The sequence below is a fragment of the Cryptomeria japonica genome, chromosome 11 (genome assembly GCF_030272615.1).
Source record: "Cryptomeria japonica chromosome 11, Sugi_1.0, whole genome shotgun sequence".
Lineage (NCBI taxonomy): Eukaryota > Viridiplantae > Streptophyta > Pinopsida > Cupressales > Cupressaceae > Cryptomeria > Cryptomeria japonica.
In genome coordinates, this window is record NC_081415.1 from 387,511,908 (window position 1) to 387,532,802 (window position 20,895).

Genomic DNA, 20,895 nt, shown 5'->3' on the forward strand with positions numbered 1-20,895 from the left:
TCTTGGATTCCGGAGGAAATTCAAGATTGCAATAAGGTCTTCTCCATATGCCGACTCTTTTCATGTTATAGTATCTTTGTTATCTCCTTATGTGGTGAAGCTTTCAACCTTGATGTTGTTGTATAACCCATCATGCTTGCATGACTTGAGACTCAAGTTCCTCATGTTGTAGTTGCTTTTCATTTACTTCCACCTTTTGCATATTTAGACTTTGATGCTCTTGTAATGTTGTAGAGCCTCTTACCTTTTGCATTTTTGCTTTAAGTTGGTGAATTTCCATTTTGAATACAATCTCATTTCTTGTAGTGAAATTCCCTTTCTTGAAGCGTGGATAATGATGTGCAAGTCCACCCTAATGTTAGTCCACCTTCGCCTCCCTGTTGAAATGTGAACGTTGTCTTGATTTGATACTTGATGTGAACCCTCTTTGTGATGCCTATGCTTCATCACCTTTTACATCCTTGTGCTCGCCTTAGAATGTAGACTTTGTTAAATATTTAATCTTCATGTCACTTTGAACATTCATCTTTCCTAGCTCGGATCCTGATCTTGCATTGTCATGGCTGAAGTCCTTCATCTTACTTGATGTAATCTTGAATGTGCATCCTCCATGTTTCAAAACCTGAAAGAGAACATAATAAATCAGAAAATCGTGATGATAAAACAATCCTACACAGCCCCTAATGCATTAATCATGCTTTCAAAAATTCCTCCAAATCTGGAAATAATTCTCTACTGATGGAATTTATCCTCAAGTCTGATCTGCTTGTGATTAAGGATCTTTCATTCAAAATCGCTTCAATTCTTGATTGCAAATTTGCTCCACAAAGTGATCAAATTTGCCTAACTTCTGCTTGTCTGGTACAAGTTCGCACTGCTCTGCTCTTGAATGGAATTTGAATTGCTGGGAATTGTTCTTGAATTGGTTTGAAGTAATTTACTTAATCCCTCTATATAGGCACTAGGCCTAAAAGACATACCCCTTCACTCTAGCCAACTTAGGCTTATATTTTCAAATTAAAATTACTTTAAGGTAACATAGGTCGGCTGCTTCTCTCTGCACATTGAGCTTTCTTAACCTTAGGTCAGGTCGGACCTTTGATCGGTTTGAAATGAATCTTTCAATCCTCATTATGGCGGACTTCTCACCAATTTTGCATTCAACTATAAGAGCAGACCCTCGTTGAAGACTTCACAAGGTCAGACTTTCAATGAGGATCAGCATTAATGCTGATCAGAGTTTACTAAACTTTTGCATTTGATGCTGATTGGACTCTGTCAAGGTTTTGCAATTAGAGATCGGAGTTTAAATGAATCTTGCAATGCCCTATACCTAGGTCGGAATTTAAGACAAAATTGCATTTTCAGATCGGAGTTTTTTGTAATTGTGCAATCTTTCACCAAGGTCAGACTTTACAACATTCTTGCAATAAGGATGGTCGGAGGTTTAAGCATTCTTGCATTGATCAAGATTAGAGTTTTTGAAAGTTTAACAATTTACACCAAGTGTGGATGAACTTTGATGAGTTCTATCCAGTTTTGCAATCTTTTTCACCAAAGTCAGAGTTTAATGAGACTTTGCATTATGGCAAGTCAGACTTTGTGAGCATTCTGCACTTTACACACCAAGGTCAGACTTTAACCCAGTTTTACATTTTCCTCCTTTGCAAAATCTGACTTTAGGGAAGTTTTGCAGTCCCTCAAGATCAGAGTTTGGGCAAATTCAACACCCCTTCTTACCAAGGTCAGACTTTGAAAAAATTTAGCACTATAGACCTCGTTGGGACTCGCTCAAGTTTTGCATTATGTCCATGTCAGACTTTATAAGAGTTTTGCATTTGTCAATGCCTTGCGAGATCAGAGTTTGTAAATCAACATGTCTGCTAGTGCAAAGTTGGACTTCTAAAAGGATTTTCGGTTTTTGTAATGTTTAGATCGGATTTTAATCAAGATTTGCATTGATCCAAGGCAGGTTGGACTTTTGATTAGTTGTGCATTTATACCTTAGTGAGGGCGGACTTTGTTTAACATCAGCATTTTACAGAGGTCGGAATTTTTAGGAATGAAACAATTTGCAAGATCGGAGTTTGGAAATGTTTTGCACAAATGCAATTCGGAGTTTGGTTCAGTATTGCAATATACTGATCAGTGTTCACACCACTTTGCATGAAAGTCGGAGTTTGAAACACTTGTGCGTTATTGTCAAATTGGACTTTAAATAGATCTTGCATTTTGCACATCAAGGTCAGACTTTAGGAAGTATTTTAATTGATCCAAATTCCCGTTAGTGCGAAAACTCCTAATTTGCTCAATCACTTGGACACAAGTGCAACATTCAAAAGCTCTTGACAACTTTGGCACCACACTGACACTTAGCATCTTGACCATTTCACTTGTTGCTCTTAACAATCTTTAGGGATTATTCTCGACATTGTAGAACAAGACCTACATGAAATACTTGCAATTCCTAATGGAATCACAAGTAAATTTTTCCACTCCAACATTTTGCAACTTGTATTTCAACAATTTGTCTTGACAAAATTTTTGCAACTTCCTTGCATCTTTGACAACTTTGATGACAACCTTGACACCTTTGCAATATTGAACAACTTAGCATCATTGACAACACTTGTATGAATGACATCACACACCTCCTCAACCCTGTCTTGACAAAACTTATCTCTTTTCACAAGCAAAGACTAACAATGCCCAAGAAACTACTGCCAAGCTAATCAAACTAATAAAACAACTACCCTAAAAGCAAAAAAGTGGGGGTCCCCATTTGCAATGGGGCGATGTGTGAAAACGTCACAAGAAAACTTAAAGGTCAATTCATACCTATTGATTATGAGTTAGAACTGTTGAAACTTCAAAATCTATAACAAAGGGAGAAGACAGTGAAGGAGTGCACCGAGGAATTCCACAAGATGATCATCAAGACTAGACACAATGAAACCAGAAGAGAGAAGGTGGCACAGCACAATAACAATCTTAGAACCAACAATCAAGAGGATTTAAGCTTGGTCTAGATGACTGCCATGGAAGAAGCCTACCAATTTGCATTGAAGGTAGAAGAAAAGTTAGCAAGGAGCGGATGCCAAGAAGTAATAACCAAAAAGTTCCAAAAGGATGGACACAGCACATGGAGAAGAGGCCATACACTGAGAAAAACGGAGGAAGGAGCCCTCACTGGAGGGAGGAAAGAATACCCAAGGAAGACTCATATCGCAATTGGAAGGAAAGGGAAGACTATCATCGTGAAGATGGATATGAGGGAATGAGAAGAGATTTGACCGGAGATCATTCCAAGGAACCTATTTCAAGTGCAGGGAAGTTGGGCATCATGCCCCTAAAATGTCATCAAGGAAGGACAAGAGATTTCAGAACTAGAAATGCCTATGCAAAAGAAGAACAAGACAGATCATCCGAGTCCACAAGACATCCGAAAAAGGGAGAGGCATTGGTCATAAGGAAAGCCTTGTTGCAAACCGAGATCACAGATGAACCAGCACAAAGGAGGAACTTGTTCTAGACAAGATGCAAGTCGAGAGGCAAATGTCGTAAGGTCATCACTGACAACAGCAATGCTGACAATTTGGTCTCAAAGGAGATGGTGTGGGACATGAACCTGAAGAGGATGAAACACCCGAACTTGTACTGGGTTGCTTGAATTCAAGATGATCACAAGATTTTGGCAGGTGAGCAATGCCTTGCCAGTTTTCACGTTGGTTTATATAAGGATGAAGTGTTGTGTGATATCATGTCGATCAATGCATGTCATTTGTTTTTGGGGAGATCCTAGCAGTATGATAGAAGAGCCATACATGATGGGCGGAAGAATACATACATTGTAACTATGAATGGAAAGAAACACACCTTGATTCCCCTAGAGGAAGAACAGAAGAAAGTAGGGTGCGATAATGTGAGGATCTGTTTGGTAGATGGGAGGAAGTTCTTGGATGGATTAAAGCATGAGAACACCTATTTTGTACTCATTCCTAAGGGATGTGGCAGCAAGGATGTCGGAAGCACCAACACGAAAGGAGTGGAATTACCACAAAAGGAGGTTGCAAAGTTGCTCGAAGAATACCAAGATATTGTGTCAAAGAATGTTCTGAAAGGATTGCCACCAATCCGAAGTATCGGCCATCACATAGACCTCATATTAGGGGCAAGTTGACCTAAGAAAGCAGCGCAACGGATGACACCAGCAGAGAATGCAGAGCTGAATGGACAAGTAAATGAATTGTTCGAGAAAAGGTTGGTCCGAGATAGCTTGAGACCATGTGTGGTACCTGTCGTCTTAGCACCAAAGAAAGATGGAGAATGGAGGATGTGTATTAACTCAAGAGCCATCAACAGGATCACAATCAAGTACTAGTTTCCTTTGCCAAGGATGGATGACATAATGGACTATTTGATTGGTGCAAAGTACCTCACCAAGATTGACCTCAAGAATGGATAACATCAAATCAAACCAGGAGGTTGATAAATGGAAAACTACATTTAAAACCAATGAAGGGTTATATGAGTGGTTGTCATGGGACTCACTTACGCACCAAGTACATTCATGTGGTTGATGAACGAAGTATTGAAGAAGTTTCTAGGTACGTTTCTAATTGCTTATCTAGATGACATTCCGATTTTCAGCAAGACAAGAGAAAAACATATCCAAAACATCAGACAAGTATTCCAGCGGCTAAGGGAAGCAAAGTTGTTGATCAACATCAAGTGCAGTTTCATGAAGACGGAACTGGTTTATTTGGGGTTTGTAATCTCTGTGGAGGGATTAAACGTGGATTTGGGGAAGGTGAGAGCAATTGCGGAATGGCCTACACCAATAGACATTGGGGAGGTACGATCTTTTCATGGTTTGGTGAGTTTTACCATTAGTTCATCAAGAATTTTAGCACCGTCTGCACACCAATGACGGATATAATGAGGGGAGACCGAAAAGAGTTCAAGTGGATGTCCAAAGCACAAAGAAGTTTTGAATTATTGAAGCAAAAGGTGATGGAGCAACCGATACTAGCCTTACTAGACTTCGACAAAAGTCTTTCAAGTATACTGTGATGCCAGTGGCAGTGCTATAGGAGCAATTCTAAGCCAAGAAGGACAATTTCTTATTCAGTGAGAAGTTGAATGATGCCCAGAAAAGGTATTCAATGTATGATCGGGAGTTCTATGCCATAATTCAAGCAATGAAGAAATGGAGACACTGTCTACTACCAAAGTTTGTATTGTATACTAACCATCAAGCCCTCCAATACCTAAACACTCAAGGCAAGTTGAATGAAAGACATAGGCGGTGGGTAGAATTTATACAAAGTTGCACATTTGTCCTGAAGTATCCAAATGAGAATAAAACTAAGTTGTAAATGCACTGAGTAGAAGAAGAAACCTAATGATGCAAATGAGAGTGACAGTAATGGGATTTGACGAACTAAAACATTTGTATGAAGTTGATCTTGAGTTTGCGGATGCCTGGAAGGTGAGTAGAGAACCAGTGGTCATTGACAAAAGCAAGTGGCTGGAGTACTTCATCCAAGACAGCATATTGTTCAAAGGAAATCGGTTGTGTATTCCCCAAAAGCTCAATGTGGGAGAACCTGATCAAGGAGAAACATTTTGGAGGGTTGGCAAAGCATTTTGGTATTAACAAAATTGTAGCCTTGGTGAGTGGGAACTTCTTTTGGCCTCAAATGTACAAAGATGTCCGGAAGTATGTTCAAGAGTGCAAGACTTGTCAAGTGGCAAAGGGAGCTAGTCAGAATACCAAGTTGTATCAACCTTTTCCAATTCCAACGAGGCCTTGGGAGGATATCAGAATGGATTTTTTGTCGAGGACTCAGAGGAAACATGACTCCATATTTGTAGTAGTGGACCAATTCTCCAAGGTGGCACATTTCATTCCTTGCAAAAAGACTCATGATGTGATGCATATTGCTGACTTATTCTTTCGGGAAGTGGTGAGACTACACGAGATACCAAAGAGCATTGTTTCAAATCGGGCTACCAAATTCACCGGATACTTTTGGAGGACACTATGGAAGAAGATGCAGACAGACTTGAAGTTAAACTCCACATTTCACCCAGAGACCGATGGACAAACAGAGGCAATAAATAGAAGCTTGGGGGACTTGCTCAGATGTTTGGTGGGAGAAAAAGCCAGGAATTGGGACATGATCTTACCACAGGCAAAATTTGCATACAACTCAATAAATAGGAGTATCAGAAAGATACCATTTGAAACCATTACCGGAATGAATCCTAAAGAAGTAACCGAACTTAGAGATATCAGCTCAAAACATAATAGGAGTGTGGAGGTATAGGAGTTTGTAGAACATATGGAAGTCATCCATAAGGAAGTCAAGCAACATGCGCAGGCCATGAATAATAAGTATAAGGAATTAGCAAATACCAAGAGGAGACAGAAGGAGTTTGTGATTGGAGATGAAGTCATGGTGCACCTCCGGAAAGAGAGGATTCTGGTACACGCATATAACAAGCTAAAGATGAAGTTTGGACCTTAACCGATCATTCGAAGGTTTGATTTCAAGAATGCTTATGAAGTAGAGTCACGAAAGGCATTGACATATTGCCAATCTTCAACGTCGCGGATCTCTACCAATTCCATGGAACATTGACCAAGGAAGATGACACAAAGGCCTCATTTTAGGACCAACTGCCGCAATCACCACCTAAGCAGATAGAACAAATTATGGATAGCCGAACCAAACGCAGCACTCGAAACAGGGAGTATAAAGAATATTTGGCCAAGTGGAAGGGCAAGCCGATAGAAGATGCAACATGGATCTCAAAGGCTGAACTTGAGCGATTTGGATCACATCCACAACCAACATGTGAGGCGCACTTTACAAATAACCCTGAGGTTTTGATGCAGGAGCATCCCAGAGAAACAAAGACCAAACCTAAAGGAGGAAGCATGCGGAACTTTTCCGAACCTTGCAGAGCCTATGTAGCATGTTACACGATGGGTATGGGGCGAGACAACCTTCAAATGGGTCCGCACCCATCCGCATCCAGTTTTGGACCTCCTTCAAGCATCCGGTGCCAATGCACATGTTACACTATCAATGAGCTTGGGAACCAAGGGAGGCCGACATGGATCGTTTCTAGTGTTGGATCTGATATATAAGCACCTTGAGAATCCTGGGAGAGTATCATTAGTAGTTAGGGAATAGTTTCTAGGGGAAGGTAGATCCAAAAGACTTGTTTTAGTATTTTCTTTGTAACAAGCCCATGGAGGCCTATGCGCCAACATGTGGGGCCAATGGGCCGAATGTATTTGACATAGGTGAGCCAGTGAGCATGTAAGCATTATGTTATATTCAATAAAGTTCATATTTTTATTTCGCATTTATTTCCAGTTGTGTCTTTTGTGAGTGATTTTAGCTACAAGGTTGGACAATCCATTTCGGGTCCTCCATCCTTGAAAGTATCAAATCCCCATATTTCTCTAAGTTTCCAAAACCCAAGACATAGGATCATTTTTTTGGGCTGGCAAAATGGTTCATGGATTTAAGGATGATGTTCAAGACATATGTCAACAGTAGGGGCAAGGTGTAATGACCCTAGTTAGATGTTGAGTCGGCTAGGTCTCTTTTTTTTGCATTTCTATTAAATAAATAAATAAAACATTAAATAAATTATTAATAATTAAAACTATTAAATAATTGAACTTTTGGGCCGACTCTTGTTTGTAACGGTTCTTCTTTGCTAGGCCAACTTGTTCCAAGTTTTTGTAAGGCAGTTCATTTTTGGCTTAGGTATGCATAGGTATTAATGGGGGTTTGGCATGGAGAAGACATCATCACGATTTTAAAATTAAAACTACTTATTTGCACAACATTTCATTGGGACAACAACCTCAGGGAATGAATCTTAGGTGGGACAAAACTCACACCAACATATTCACATTGTTCATTGCCTTCCACCTTGGGTGCTGGAAGTGATAGTGAGTTCCAAGTCTGCATAGAGAGTTTCAGAACTGACACCAGCTGTGAGGAGGCAATCACCCAGTGTGCAGTAGCATATATAGAATTGTTGTGCATCCCAGACGGCAGCAAGCATAGAGACATCAAAGTCTTTGGTTGGCTCAATATTGGGCTCCACCTGTTGTGTAGACAGTCTCAATTAGGTCTCATAAGAAGGAAAAGTAAGATCACCATATGCTCAGCAAAGGAACCATACAGGTGGCCTATTTCCTATATTTATTTATAAGTTCCAGCTTGTATGTTTCCAGATATGTTCATTTTAAGAAAGAAATTTGTGTAAAAGCATGGTTTCATGAATGTAAGAAATCTTACTATATTCTAAGGTCAAATAAATCTGAAGCTATTGCTCACTGATCTGATAATGTGAGAATTAGTTTGTTGTTGTGATGTGCCAAATTTGTGTAAAAGCATGGTTTCATGAATGTGAGAAATCTTATGATATTCCAAGGTCATATTAATCTAAAGCTATTGCTCACTGATCTGATAATCTGAGAGTTTGTTTGTTGTTGTGATATGCCAATACTTCTTCTGAGTTTATCACGGTCTGTAAATCAGTTTATGGTTTAGATCTGCAATTTTTTAAATTAGTATATTTCATAAGGACCATAGGATGTCCCTACACAAGCAAACAAAAAAGGGAACATACTCAGGGAGGTCAAAAAGCTTGGTGTTTTGAACGTATGATATGCTAATCTACATCTAAGGTTTCGCAAGAAATTCCTTTTCTCTTCCTTATATTATGCCAACCCCTCCTCTTCTACATAGATTTGAACAAACCAGGGCAGTTTTGATGATTGGTCCTCCTCACCATGTCAACATTCCTCCTTTAGCAATTTTTAGTTAGAAAGTGCTAAGGTGACCCAAGGTTCCTGTTGTGACCATTTCACACATCGCCCCATCGCAAATGGGGACCCCCTCTTTTTGCTTGTTTTTCGCTTGTTTTCGCTTTCGTTTTTAGGGTTTTGTTAGTCCGTTAGTTGTCTGGATTTAGGGCTAAGCCTTAGGGTTTTAAATCTTGCCTTTTCAAGCCAGAATCCAGTCACTTTTGAGAGATTTTGAGCTTTCTTTTCTAGAATGCAAATTTTGAATGCAATGATTTCGCCAAAATGGTCTAATTTTTTCAATTGGAATGTTCTTGCAGAGCTTAAACTTGTCTAAGTGTTGACCGTCAATGTGAATTTTTGTCTGATTGAATATTTTGACCAAATTTTGACTTTTTTGAAGTTTGATCCTGGGCATTGGAATTGATTTGTTTTCGCCTCGTGAAGTGTTAAAATGTGAAAAATCTTGTTATTTTGGCCTGTAGGAGCAAAATCGCTCCTGTCCCTCAGTGAAGGACGGGAGCTCATTTTCAGATATCTCATCATTCTTGCAGAGTCCGGACAAATTTTACGTTTGAAGTGATAGAGAACGACAAGATCTTTCATTTGAATATAAATTGAAGATTTTCATGAGCGCAGAAAGGCCTCCAGGAGCAAAATCGCTCCTGTCCCTCAGTGAAGGACCGGAGCTACGATTCAAATTTCGCCTTGTCCTTGCAAGATTTTGAAAACTTAATGATTTGAGGACGTCCAAAGGAAGATGCTTTGCCAAATGAATATAATTTGAGATGCAAAAACGAAGGAGAATGACCTATATTGACCAAATCGCTCCTGTCCATCGCTCCTGTCCCTCTCCAAGGGACCAGGGCGAGGTACCTTGTAGCTCTTGTCCCTCTCCCAGGGACCAGAGCGATTTCCTTCATTATGCAAAATCCAGACAAAGGTCAAGGAAAGTTTACGTTCAAAAACAAAGGAAAACATGAGATGAACGCATTGAATATAAATTGAAGATTTTTGGGACGTCCATAACAGTGTTAAATGCCTAGTTCGCTCCTGTCCCTCAGGAAGGGACCAGAGCGATTTTTGATATAATTGCTTTTCTTGCAAAGTTACAGATGATGTCGAGGCATGGACGAATGGAGTGAAGAGGGACGGATCCGTTGAATATAAACTTGGAACCTGGCAAAGTGAGGTAGTGGCTACAAGGGAAGGATCGCTCCTGTCCCTCTCCAAGGGACCAGGGCGATACATTGATGATAATACTCCCTACGCAAGTTCAAGGTCGTTCCTCCGAAGTTCAAGGTCGACACAAGTCAAGACAAGGTGGCGAGGGACATTTCAAGGCGTCTTCATCATGCGCAAACACTCAAAGGACGTTAAAATGAAGAAATTGACACCCTATAACATAGATCGCTCCTGTCCTTTGGACAAGGACCAAGGCGATATCATCAAAAGCACGCACGTTCCTTCAAAGATCAAAGCGAAGCAAGGTTAGGTAAGGTGAAGGACGACGTTTGAAGGGCATTACAATGAAGATCGAAGTGCAAAGTTGACAAGGTCAAGGAAAGGACATGGATCGCTCCTGTCCCTCTCCAAGGGACAAGGGCGATGATCCCTTTAATACACTCAAAACTTCATGCGAGCAAATGGAATAAGCGCAAAAGACACGAACAAAGGATGCTATTCGCCCACAATAAAAAATCGAAGTTAAAAGATGCAAGATGGACATGAAAACAAGAAGATCGCTCCTGTCCTTTGGACAAGGACCAGGGCGATATGCACTTAAAGGACACCCATATGCGCACACAAGGTGATCAAATTCGAAGGACCATCAAGGTGATCGATTTTTAACGTGGAGATGAACGAGTTGGACGTAAGAAATGCAAAAGTCAAGACAAAATGGTGAATCGCTCCTGTCCCTCTCCAAGGGACCAGAGCGATGAGGTACGTCCCTTTGTTTTCCAATTTTGGCGCCAAATAAAACAATTTAAATTTCCTTAAATGCTAAATCGATTAAAAAATTGAAAATCCATTTTTATTTAGCATTTAATATGGCGTTATCTTTTATTAATTATTTTTTGCCTTTATTAAAAATCGAAATTCTCATTTAAAAAACGCAAGGCATTAATAATTAATTATTTAATTAATATAAAAATCGATTTGAAGCGCCCAATTAGGCAAGTCGGCCTTGTTATTTTATTGCAAATCATTTAAAAAATGGTTTTATTTGTCAAGTCGGCCTAAGGGGTGAAAGGGTATGAGCGCTATTTATAAGGGGAGTGAAATGTTCATTTTCACATAATCATTTTTACCTTTCTTCATGCGAATCAAGAAGAGGCGAATATAGTGCGAAGTGTGTTCAAAGGTGGTGCGATTTCAAACCAAAGGTGGCGCTAGTATCATCTTGTGTGGAGTGCGAATTGCGTTGAAGGCCAAAGGTGGTGCGAATTTGAAGACCACACCAAGGGCGAACTTGGAGATCCATCTAAGACCACACCAAAGGCGAATTTGGAGATCATTTAAGACCACGTCTAAGGCAATACTTGAAGATCACGTTCTCTCCAGAGGTGGCGAAGTATATTTTGAGGGAATCATATTGAAGATTATCTTATACCTCAAATTTTGCCTAGGCAAATTTTGTTTTTGCATTCTAGAGTTAGCTCTCTGTCGAGGTATGGCGATTTAATTATTATTGTTTTATTCATTCATCGTCATATTTCAAATTTTGAATTTTAAATCTCTTAGCTCAATCGTTGTATTTTAGGAAATGATAACTCTAGGGACTTATCATGAGGTTTCCTAAAAACTATCTCTCTTATCTACGTTATTTATTGCAAAATCTATTTCTTATAATGAAATGTTGTGTAGGTATGGCGACCCCAAAGGCGGGAGCATCCACCAGTCGCTCGGCTCTCATGAAAGAAGATCAGAAGACCGAAGAAGTGGAGACCAAGATCGTGTCCAAGTGGAGCAACATTGGAGATACAAACTTGGGAAACTTTAGCACGAAGAAGTTCCGAGAGGTCCCTTACATCGGCAAGCCATCACCTGTCGCCCGGAGAATAATAGAGAGTGGCATCATTAAGGCGGCCGGTTTTCCTCCAGCCATTCAGTGTCACGAGTTGATGATCGAGTGTGCCCGTCATTACAATCCACAGTCCAGGACAATTGTGTCCAATGAGGGAAACACTTTGGCGTACCTTTCAGAGGAGGCCATAAGTGAAGCCTTCCATCTTCCAGAGCACAGGGACATGATATACAAGAGCATTGAAGGAGCCAGATCAGTGTACGATGATGATCCAGATGCTTGCCTAAGCATAATCAACAAGAACTGGCTACTCAAGAGTCGTCCCCGTCTGAGCAAAGTACCGAACACACCACACCGGATCGATTTCCAAGAGGAGTACAGAGATTTGATTACCATGCTCAACAGAGTTACAGGAGCACCTCATGCCTTCTATTTTGAGAAATGGATGTTTTATTTCATCCAGGTGATTGTTCAAGGAAAGGGTACAATACATTGGGCTAGGATAATTAGCCATTGCTTAGACGTACAATTGAGAAGACTCAGGGCTACTAAGTCCTTCCACATGAGTTCATACGTCATCTATGCCTTAATCAGGAGCGTTGAGTACGCAGGACTACCTCACAGAGGAGTGATTGGAAGAGGACCCGGCGAGGTCAGAGTTTGTGAATCCTATACCTACTTGCATCATCCACCAGGGAAGAACTACAAGTTAATCAATGATACTTTCACAATGAACATCACCAGGACGTTGCAAGGAGGGATTCACAACAGATTATCTCAGGATGCCCAGGAGTTAATCAAGAGGTACGGTGCTTGGTTCATTCAGTTTCCCAAGTTCACTTACATTAGAGTGTATGGATGTCCTTTACCTCCATACATGTTGCCGAGGTACCCGACAGATAGAATTGTGTTACTTGAAGTAACAAGGCAGTTGGCAGCATATGTGAAGGCATTCAGACACAGACATCAGAATGGAGTTCAGGTACCTATTATTTTGGGTAATTCAGTTGAGGTATGTCCCAATGTCTCAGCCATGGATGACGCAGAGAGGGAGTTAGCCTTGTATCCTTTTTCATCTTTTGCTTGGAGGAATAGTTTTGATCCTCATGGACATTTAGAGGAGACAGTCGGTAGAAGATTTAGACATGAGTACCAAATTGAAGATTTTATGATGAATCTCCTAGATGATCTCGAAGTGAAACGAAAGATACATTCTAGATTGCCTTTGGATTTCATCAGGAAATGTAAGATTTACAGAGTAGCCGACCAAGCTCAGGACAACGGCAGGCACATCCAATCTTCATATGATAGAGAGAGCAAAGCAATAAGTTTGAATTGGAATGAGCCCGAAGTCGTGGATTTAGATGATTTGATGGCACCAGTCTTGTCTTGTACTCGCAGATGGGTAGACATTCAACATCAGAAGTTGAGAGAACAAGGCATAGCCATGTCTTTTACTTTGGAAGAAAAGCCAGCCGAAGGTGGAGCCAGTGTTAGTGAAGGCAATCCTAATCCTAGGAATTCAGGTGAAGGTAACCTTCGATGTGCCAGTGAGGGCAATCTCCATCCGAGAGGTTCAAAGAGAAAGGAAAGATCAGAAAAGAAAGAGCCTTCCAAGAAAAAGCAAGGTGCTAACAAAGACCAAACACCAGGTACTTCTTCCAGGCCAGAAGATAGAACAGTTCGAGTGGAAGAATCCATGGAATCGATGGTACAGAATGACAGACAGGAGGAAGAACAGGCACAGCATGTTTCATCCGATGGATCTCTCCAAGACTATGATTTAGATAATGATAATGAAGTAACATCTCCTCCCAGACAAGAAGAAATAGTACACAAAGAAATTCAAGTTCAAGAGACAAGATCAAATATCCCAGATTGGTTGAAGGAAAGATTGACTAAGGTGATCGTAATTGAGGACGAGGACAGTGCAATCGATCTAGAGAGCCTTGTTGGACGCTCACATATGACAACAGAGAAGAAGAAGGCTACAAAGATGTCCAAGATGATTCGAGATGAGACTGGATCTAGAAAACTGCAGATAGCTACACCGGCAGCAGACAAATATGAGGGTGAGATCTTAGCAGAGGACTATCACATACAGACTATTGAGTTAGGACCATCCACAGCAGAGCAGACTTTAGATGATGCCACCGACACATTTGAGGCATTGAAGGATAAGTTTAGAGAAGAAGTAGAAAAGAATAGAAAGCTCGAGAGAGAGAGAGGTGCATGGAGGACATATTTCAGTCACATCAATGAACCTTTGGGACGTCAGGATCCAGTTAGATCACCATTGCAGGCATTGCCCCTTCAATCAATTAATGAAGCAGAAAGATTCAGGAATATGGTCCAGCGTACATGTAATTGGATGGATAGATCTCACACGGTGGCCATTGAGTTTATTACAAGGATGTCGAAGATCACCCATCAGGCTATCCAAGTTCTTGAGATAATCCACAGATTGATGGCAACAGTAGCTGCATTTGCCCATACCAAGGACGTTGTCATCCCTGTCTTGAAGGTTATAAGACATACATCTAGAAGAATTTTAGCACAAGAGAGGATCTTAGAAGGTGATTCTCACAGTTTGTTTCAGTGGTCAACCTTACTCCATATAAAGAGTGTTCTCTTTGAGGACATCAGTGTTAGATGTGGTCAAGTTGAGGAGGTGATCAATCCGATCCAGGACAGAGTATTTGAGGTACTTCGTACCATTCTTGGCAGAAGGATCGAGGTCGAGACAGATGTGGATTTACAAGAGTTTGAGGATAGAATCACGATCATCTTTCGCAAGGACGCAGATGTTACAGATGAGCAGTATGATCAAATGTATGCCACCATGCTCCTGATTGATAGAACAAAGGAACTTGAACCTACTTGGGACACAGCTCTTCTAGATGCATTTGATCAGGTTATCCACTTAGAAGAGAGTGTCAAGAATCTTCCCGAGACTCCAATCACAGAAATCGAAGGAATCGTGACAAAATTCATTGCATATGCTAAGAAGGAAAATTGGAAAGGGAATAAGATTCTAGATGAAAGGTTGTTACAGATGACATGACATCTTATTTCTCATTGGTTGATACCTCCTAGATTTTTGTGCCAAATTTAATATTTGGCTATGTATTTAATATTGTTCAGTAAAAAGGAGGTCATTTGTAACAAACCCTAATTAGGGTTTAGGTGTCATGATCTTGTCCGTTGATTTACTTTCAATCTGGACCTTTCATTGTAATTGGGGATGCTATTTATACCCCCATTTTCATTTCATTTGTAATAGTCAGTTAATAGAGAATAGAGTTAAGAGTGAAATAGAGAGATTAGAATTGTAAGCAATTTTTATTTTTGTAGCAAGATTGAGTCTTGAAGAGAGAAGTTCAAGCAATTGTTGTATATGATGACTTGGAAATCAATAAAATATTGAAGTTATGGTGTTTTGTTGCAAGTTTCTTGAGTTATCTTCATGGTTGTTGGATGTACTTGAATCACGCTCAATCAAAGTAGTTTGTTAATTAGAAAGACTAAGTGTGAGATTTGATATTTGGTAGGACTCGCAATCCAAACCACTAGCTTCTTGCTGATTGTAGGAACGCCTTGTGTGGTCGACTGGAAAACACCTTGAGTCCTTAACCTTCAAGCATTTTCGTATCTAGGATATGTACCTTCGTAGTAGTGTCCTTGGTCTTTGATGCATTGAACATCATTATTACCTTAGAAGATCGCACTAATTTCAGTTGAGTTGTTGTCTTATGGCGAAATTGAAATTGGTTGAGTCTTGCCAAATCTCATCCATGCTAAGTCGTTCATAGGGTTAGGCTAGATTAGACCTCTTAAGCCCTATCTTTTTCCATTTTTTTGAAAGTTCCTTTTAGATTAGTGAAACCTTCGAACTATTGAATCCGTAAGAAGCCTTGAAGGAAACAGCAAATCACATCATACCACTAAAAAAGCTTGTCCACACGTGGAGACCCCACTAAAAGAACCTTGGAGTCCACCTAACTGATCCTTTTTGCAGATCTTCAGCAGTTAGAGACTATTTTCTCAAGAGAGGATAAGATGCCTGTCGGTATTTTATTCTGTGTATGATTGTGTACAAAATACACGTCAACAGTTCCATGTTTCCGACATAGAATAAGTCCCATTTTTTACATCCAAAAGTAAGTCTTAATCTTGCACCTAATCATACAAAATAAAGTCCCCATGTGGCTTCCTCTCAAACTCTTATCATGGCCCTACATCCAAAAGTATCACGTATTAGAGTATAAGGCACACAAGTTTTGTGCCTTTATTCTTGCTGCACGATTTTATATAAGTTTATACATTTTTATGTTTTGTACTCATGTAGTTAACACAAATTATATTGACATGACCATATGACTATTTGAGACGTGTGAGATTATTGTGAAATTGATTGGTATTGATCTTTTCTGTTCGTTGTTCCTATTATGAGTGTGGATGCTAGTTAGTTTCATTTTAATGATTTAGTACTGATATTTTAGATGATTCTGTGTGATTTTATCATTATGTTTATGCATAGTTTTGATTATGCATATGAGTAGAGAATGAGTATTGTAATATGATTATTATGTTATGAGATTCTGTGAGATATATGTATCTTCCATGAGTATATTTATACTCATTGGCTTTATTATGCTTTAGCTATCTGTGCTAGATAGGTTTGATGTGCTCTTGAGTGCCAGGATTACAAATGAAAACCAACATTAGCCAATGAATTTGTTTGTGACATATATTGAATAAAGGTCTAATTTTAAGCTAAGATCTTAGAAAATGATAGATCTTGCTCTCATTTATTCACATCTATGCTAATAGAATTGGAATGAAGTGAATTAATGAATGTGACTTAATTCGAACTACAAAAGTAGAGAATGAACTGTAACTTTCCTTTTTGCACTAGTTAATCATTTTTTAATGTTTAACTGATACATACGAGTACTTGATCACTAGAATAGGGCAAGACCATATCTCCCCTATTTGGTGTCATTGATATAGCTTGACACTTATTGCTATTCCTTCTTGAACCTCATGATGAGTTGCTTCACAATGGATAATTCTTTCACTAGTGCATTGGTTTGTTGAAGTGTGCTGCATTGGAATGTGTGCTACATGTTTCTCCATCTGGTGTATTGATTGTCATGAGTAATGACAATGTGTGTGCGAGAGCATGGATGCACACTCTTGTGTTGCAGTTGTTAACATGAAAATATGTTAGCCATGTTTTCTTACATTTAGTCCCTTATGTGGTTTGGGACATTATATAGAGACTGAAAATATATAGTGCCACTACATCAACGTTTTCTTATCTCTATACTATTGGACACAAGTAAATTGAACGTTGAAACATGAATCTGCAAACATTATACCAAAGACGCATTCCTCCTAACATATTTCCCGATTAACCCATCCTAGAATATTGAATGGCATATAACACGGGTCACAGAAATGGAGAGTTGTGTTGGGGTTTGTTTTTGTGCAGACGCCTATAAAAACATGAAGAACATCATCTAGTTTGACATTGGTGGAATTGTAACACTATTTTGGAGTAAGCAAGAGCACCTGTTTCTGGTATAAACCTTGATTGATGCTTAGTGAACCAAATAAACCTTTCTCTAGTCCTTGTTCATCTTGGACATCTCCCCAACAAGAGCTTGTGCCTCTAAGTTGAATGTAGGCGACTAAAGAACAGCTAACAGCTAGCTCTCAACACTAATGGTAATATTTGCAAGTTACCATTCTTTGTACCTCCATATTCTTATCTCCTTTAATATGCAGTTTACCTATGTACTTCTGTTTCCATCTCTTATTAATTCTGCCATCTTTAAGAATTTTTAACACCCCCAAGGAGAAATTGAATAAGTAATGCAAAGTAGTTTATAGTAAAGTTGGAAGGAGTATAATAAGTCCACATACCAGTCGTGTAATTAGTTTTGCATTATCCTATATTAAAAAAGATAGGACACGGTATAATCTAGAAAAACAAAACCAGTACTCATGTAATTGCAAGAGTACGCAGTGGCCATGGTCTTCTTACACACACACACACACACACACACAGGAAACTTCTAGTACACACACAGAGAACAATGAGTTGGCAGTAATGGCACCTGTTCACGAAAGCCATTAAACTTGACATTCAATCCAGCTTTCGATTTGACAGCCAATTGGTAACCCTTGGGAATCCTGGTCCAACTCAAGCTTACAATGTCGGGTTTCCCCACTTCCACCACCTTCCCTCCACCCTGCTTTCTCCATATTATGCCTCCTGAATGAATCCTCAGCTGACCTGGATTCTGCCACCGTCCACCCATACAAGATAAAATCAGATAAGATGACTTAAAATTCATTTAGGCCTCGTCTATATTACCTATCAAATTGTTTTTACAGTATTGTTCCTTAGTTTATTTTTAAAATAAATTCGCCAGGTTTTGTAAGAGTGTCTATGTAACTAAAGTAATGTCAGAAATCGATCGTAATGAATAAAACCCTAAACGATTTTGCAGTCTTAATCACAATGAACGCAATTACTCGGCACACACCTATTTCAAGTGAAAGAAATTAAAAAAAAAAAGGCTTTTAATGTATTGGGCATCTACCTAACTTAACACAGAAAAAGAAAAGGGACTCATAAATTTGTTCAGATTTTAGATAACAAAGATTTGCAAAAGTAAATCTTTACCATGCCACCTCTACCTCCGAGTAAAATATTGTTAAATTGATGGCCGTCTGCCATGATTGAGCAATATATATTGATCTGACCCTGCAAATATAGGATTTTGTTTTTCTTTTTATTGATTGAAATCAATCACAAAATAAATTAAGTTTTTGCTCTGATACTCCGCCCAAATTAGTCATGGTTATAGTTGATGAGGATTTGTTTGCGCAGAGCAATTTATAAATAAAAGAGATCATATGACTTCGGTTAAGACGAAGCTCTTTGCAGACAAGGTAGATTTGACGTTCTTCTATTTGTAGAGGAGAGAGAGCAAGCTTCATACTTTTCCTCCATGGTTTTACGTCACCTTGTGGCATGTTTTTGTATATGGTGATGTCATTATTATGTGATATTAGTATATAATCTTATTTTTTTGGAATTATTTATTGATTTTAAATATTGACGATATTGAAGAAAAAGAAAATTGTTACATTAGATTGTATTTAATATTTTGTTTTCTTTTATTTTTAAATTCAAAAGCTAATAATCATGAAATTAGATCTGATGAGTACTATTAATATTCATGACAATAAATTATAAGGTTTTGTATTTATAGACATCATTTTAAGATGTTTTAATGGACAAGAGAAAGAAATAAAAAGATAAAAATTATTTAGCATCATTATGAAAACATTTAGCAATCACAATTAGATCTCAATTAACATTAGATACAATAACACACAAATCGACATTTATCATTTTGAGTTTTATCTCTCTCTATTTAACATTTGTTGTCATAAGATCGTTAATTATCATACTCAATTTGTATGAACCGCGTCATCTAATTAACATTCACTACCTACTCTTTTCTCTTTTTCAAAAATGTTGAATTAACCTAGAGGTATATAAGTACCCATATTTGCAAGTTGACATAAAAGTGACAAACAATTTTAATGCCTAAACAAATCATTTGGGCTCATTTCCCTCACTTTGTGTATGTTTAGGCCCCCATGCTCTCTCATTTTGTTTATTATTCATTTTATCCATTGAGATTCATCATGGTAGTCTCATTACCACCTCAATGGTCATGGAACCACCTAAAATCTTGTGAACCTAGTGGTCATGCATTCATTACAATGGTTTCATAACTACCTACTAGATAAATCATATTTTGTTAAAAAATAGGTAATTTTAAGACCTTGGTAGGCTCAAGAATTGGATTAAAAATGGAAACTATAACATTGAGTTTATAGAGTTTTAGCATAAGTTTAGTGATGCAAAGGAGACTTGGAAACTCCATTATACTAGGGATGCTAGGCCTTAGGACAAAATAGGGACTTGGAAACTATAACAAACTAGTTCCAAATCCTTGATGGGATTTGAAACTTTCTTAATACTACAAATGTTGGGAGTCAGGAGGAGGTTGAAACTAAAACCTAATTACTCATGTGGATGGAAGGGACTACACAGTATATCATGTATAATATATGAAACCAGCAGAAAATGAGAAGAAAAAAACTCGCAGAATGCTTTATGCTCATCGGGGGTTCAGCCTGCCCCCCAGCGAGGTCTATTAAATCTAATTACCCTGACCAGGTCGCCTCCATTCTTGAATTATCTGTCTGTACCCCCAACAAAGATGGGTCCAATTTTTTAAAGGGTGGAAAGTCAAAACTCATTATAGGGAAAAACTTGAAAAGGAAGCATGAACTTGTAACAAAAAGTTTTAAGTTTCTTTTAGGACAAAAGAAATTGATAAAAAGGAGCCTTTTATAATGGGAAAGGAAACACGTAATTGAAACTAAGGTTTCAAGTCCTTGAGCATCTCTACGTTCATGAGAAACCAAGATGTAAGATCATGTATGGAACAAAGGGAAAAGTAAAATAGGGAATAGGAACCTAGATCTTAAATCTAAACTTTCAATCAGGATGCAAGGTCTAAAAAGAGAATCAAGAAGAATTTAGTGGGAGAAAAGAGAAAGTTGGAAAGTGAACCAAAGGTCATGGGTTTGAGCTTGAATAACCTAAAACCAAGGAAAACTAGGCATTTGAGGATAAATCAACAAAACCCAACACCAATTGACTACTACATGTTCCCAGGACACATGGTGATCCATGGGGGTCAGGGATACAACACTAATTACATTAAAGCACTCAAACAAAACCCTGGCTAAACAAAGAAAAAAAAATCCTAAACATTTGAAATAGAAACCGCAACAAATATATAATAAAATACCAATAATTAAATAATTTACAAAAATTTGAACCAGATGACACATAAGCAAGAAAGAAGGATCAACCTATTTTGCAAGTGAGAATATCAAGGTAGGAACTAGTGAACCAAGAGAACAAGGT

At 38.7% G+C, this 20,895-nt stretch overlaps 1 protein-coding gene across 5 annotated transcripts in view; it reads right to left on the reverse strand.

Annotated features, from left to right (window-relative positions):
* LOC131071617 (FACT complex subunit SSRP1) overlaps window positions 1–18,877 on the reverse strand; it is a 154,212-nt gene extending 135,335 nt beyond the window's left edge. The window contains exons 1-2 of one of the 5 annotated variants that reach the window (XM_059213881.1): window positions 18,565–18,877; window positions 17,993–18,178 (exon numbers count right to left, since the gene is read on the reverse strand). In XM_059213881.1, the coding sequence (XP_059069864.1) occupies window positions 17,993–18,178; window positions 18,565–18,618 (240 nt within the window). In that variant the 5' untranslated portion in view covers window positions 18,619–18,877. Of the gene's footprint in view, window positions 1–17,992; window positions 18,179–18,564 lie in introns of those variants that run through there. The other 4 variants (XM_058007532.2, XM_058007533.2, XM_058007534.2 and 1 more) reach the window with 4 other exon arrangements.
* Window positions 18,878–20,895: the final 2,018 nt, after the last annotated feature.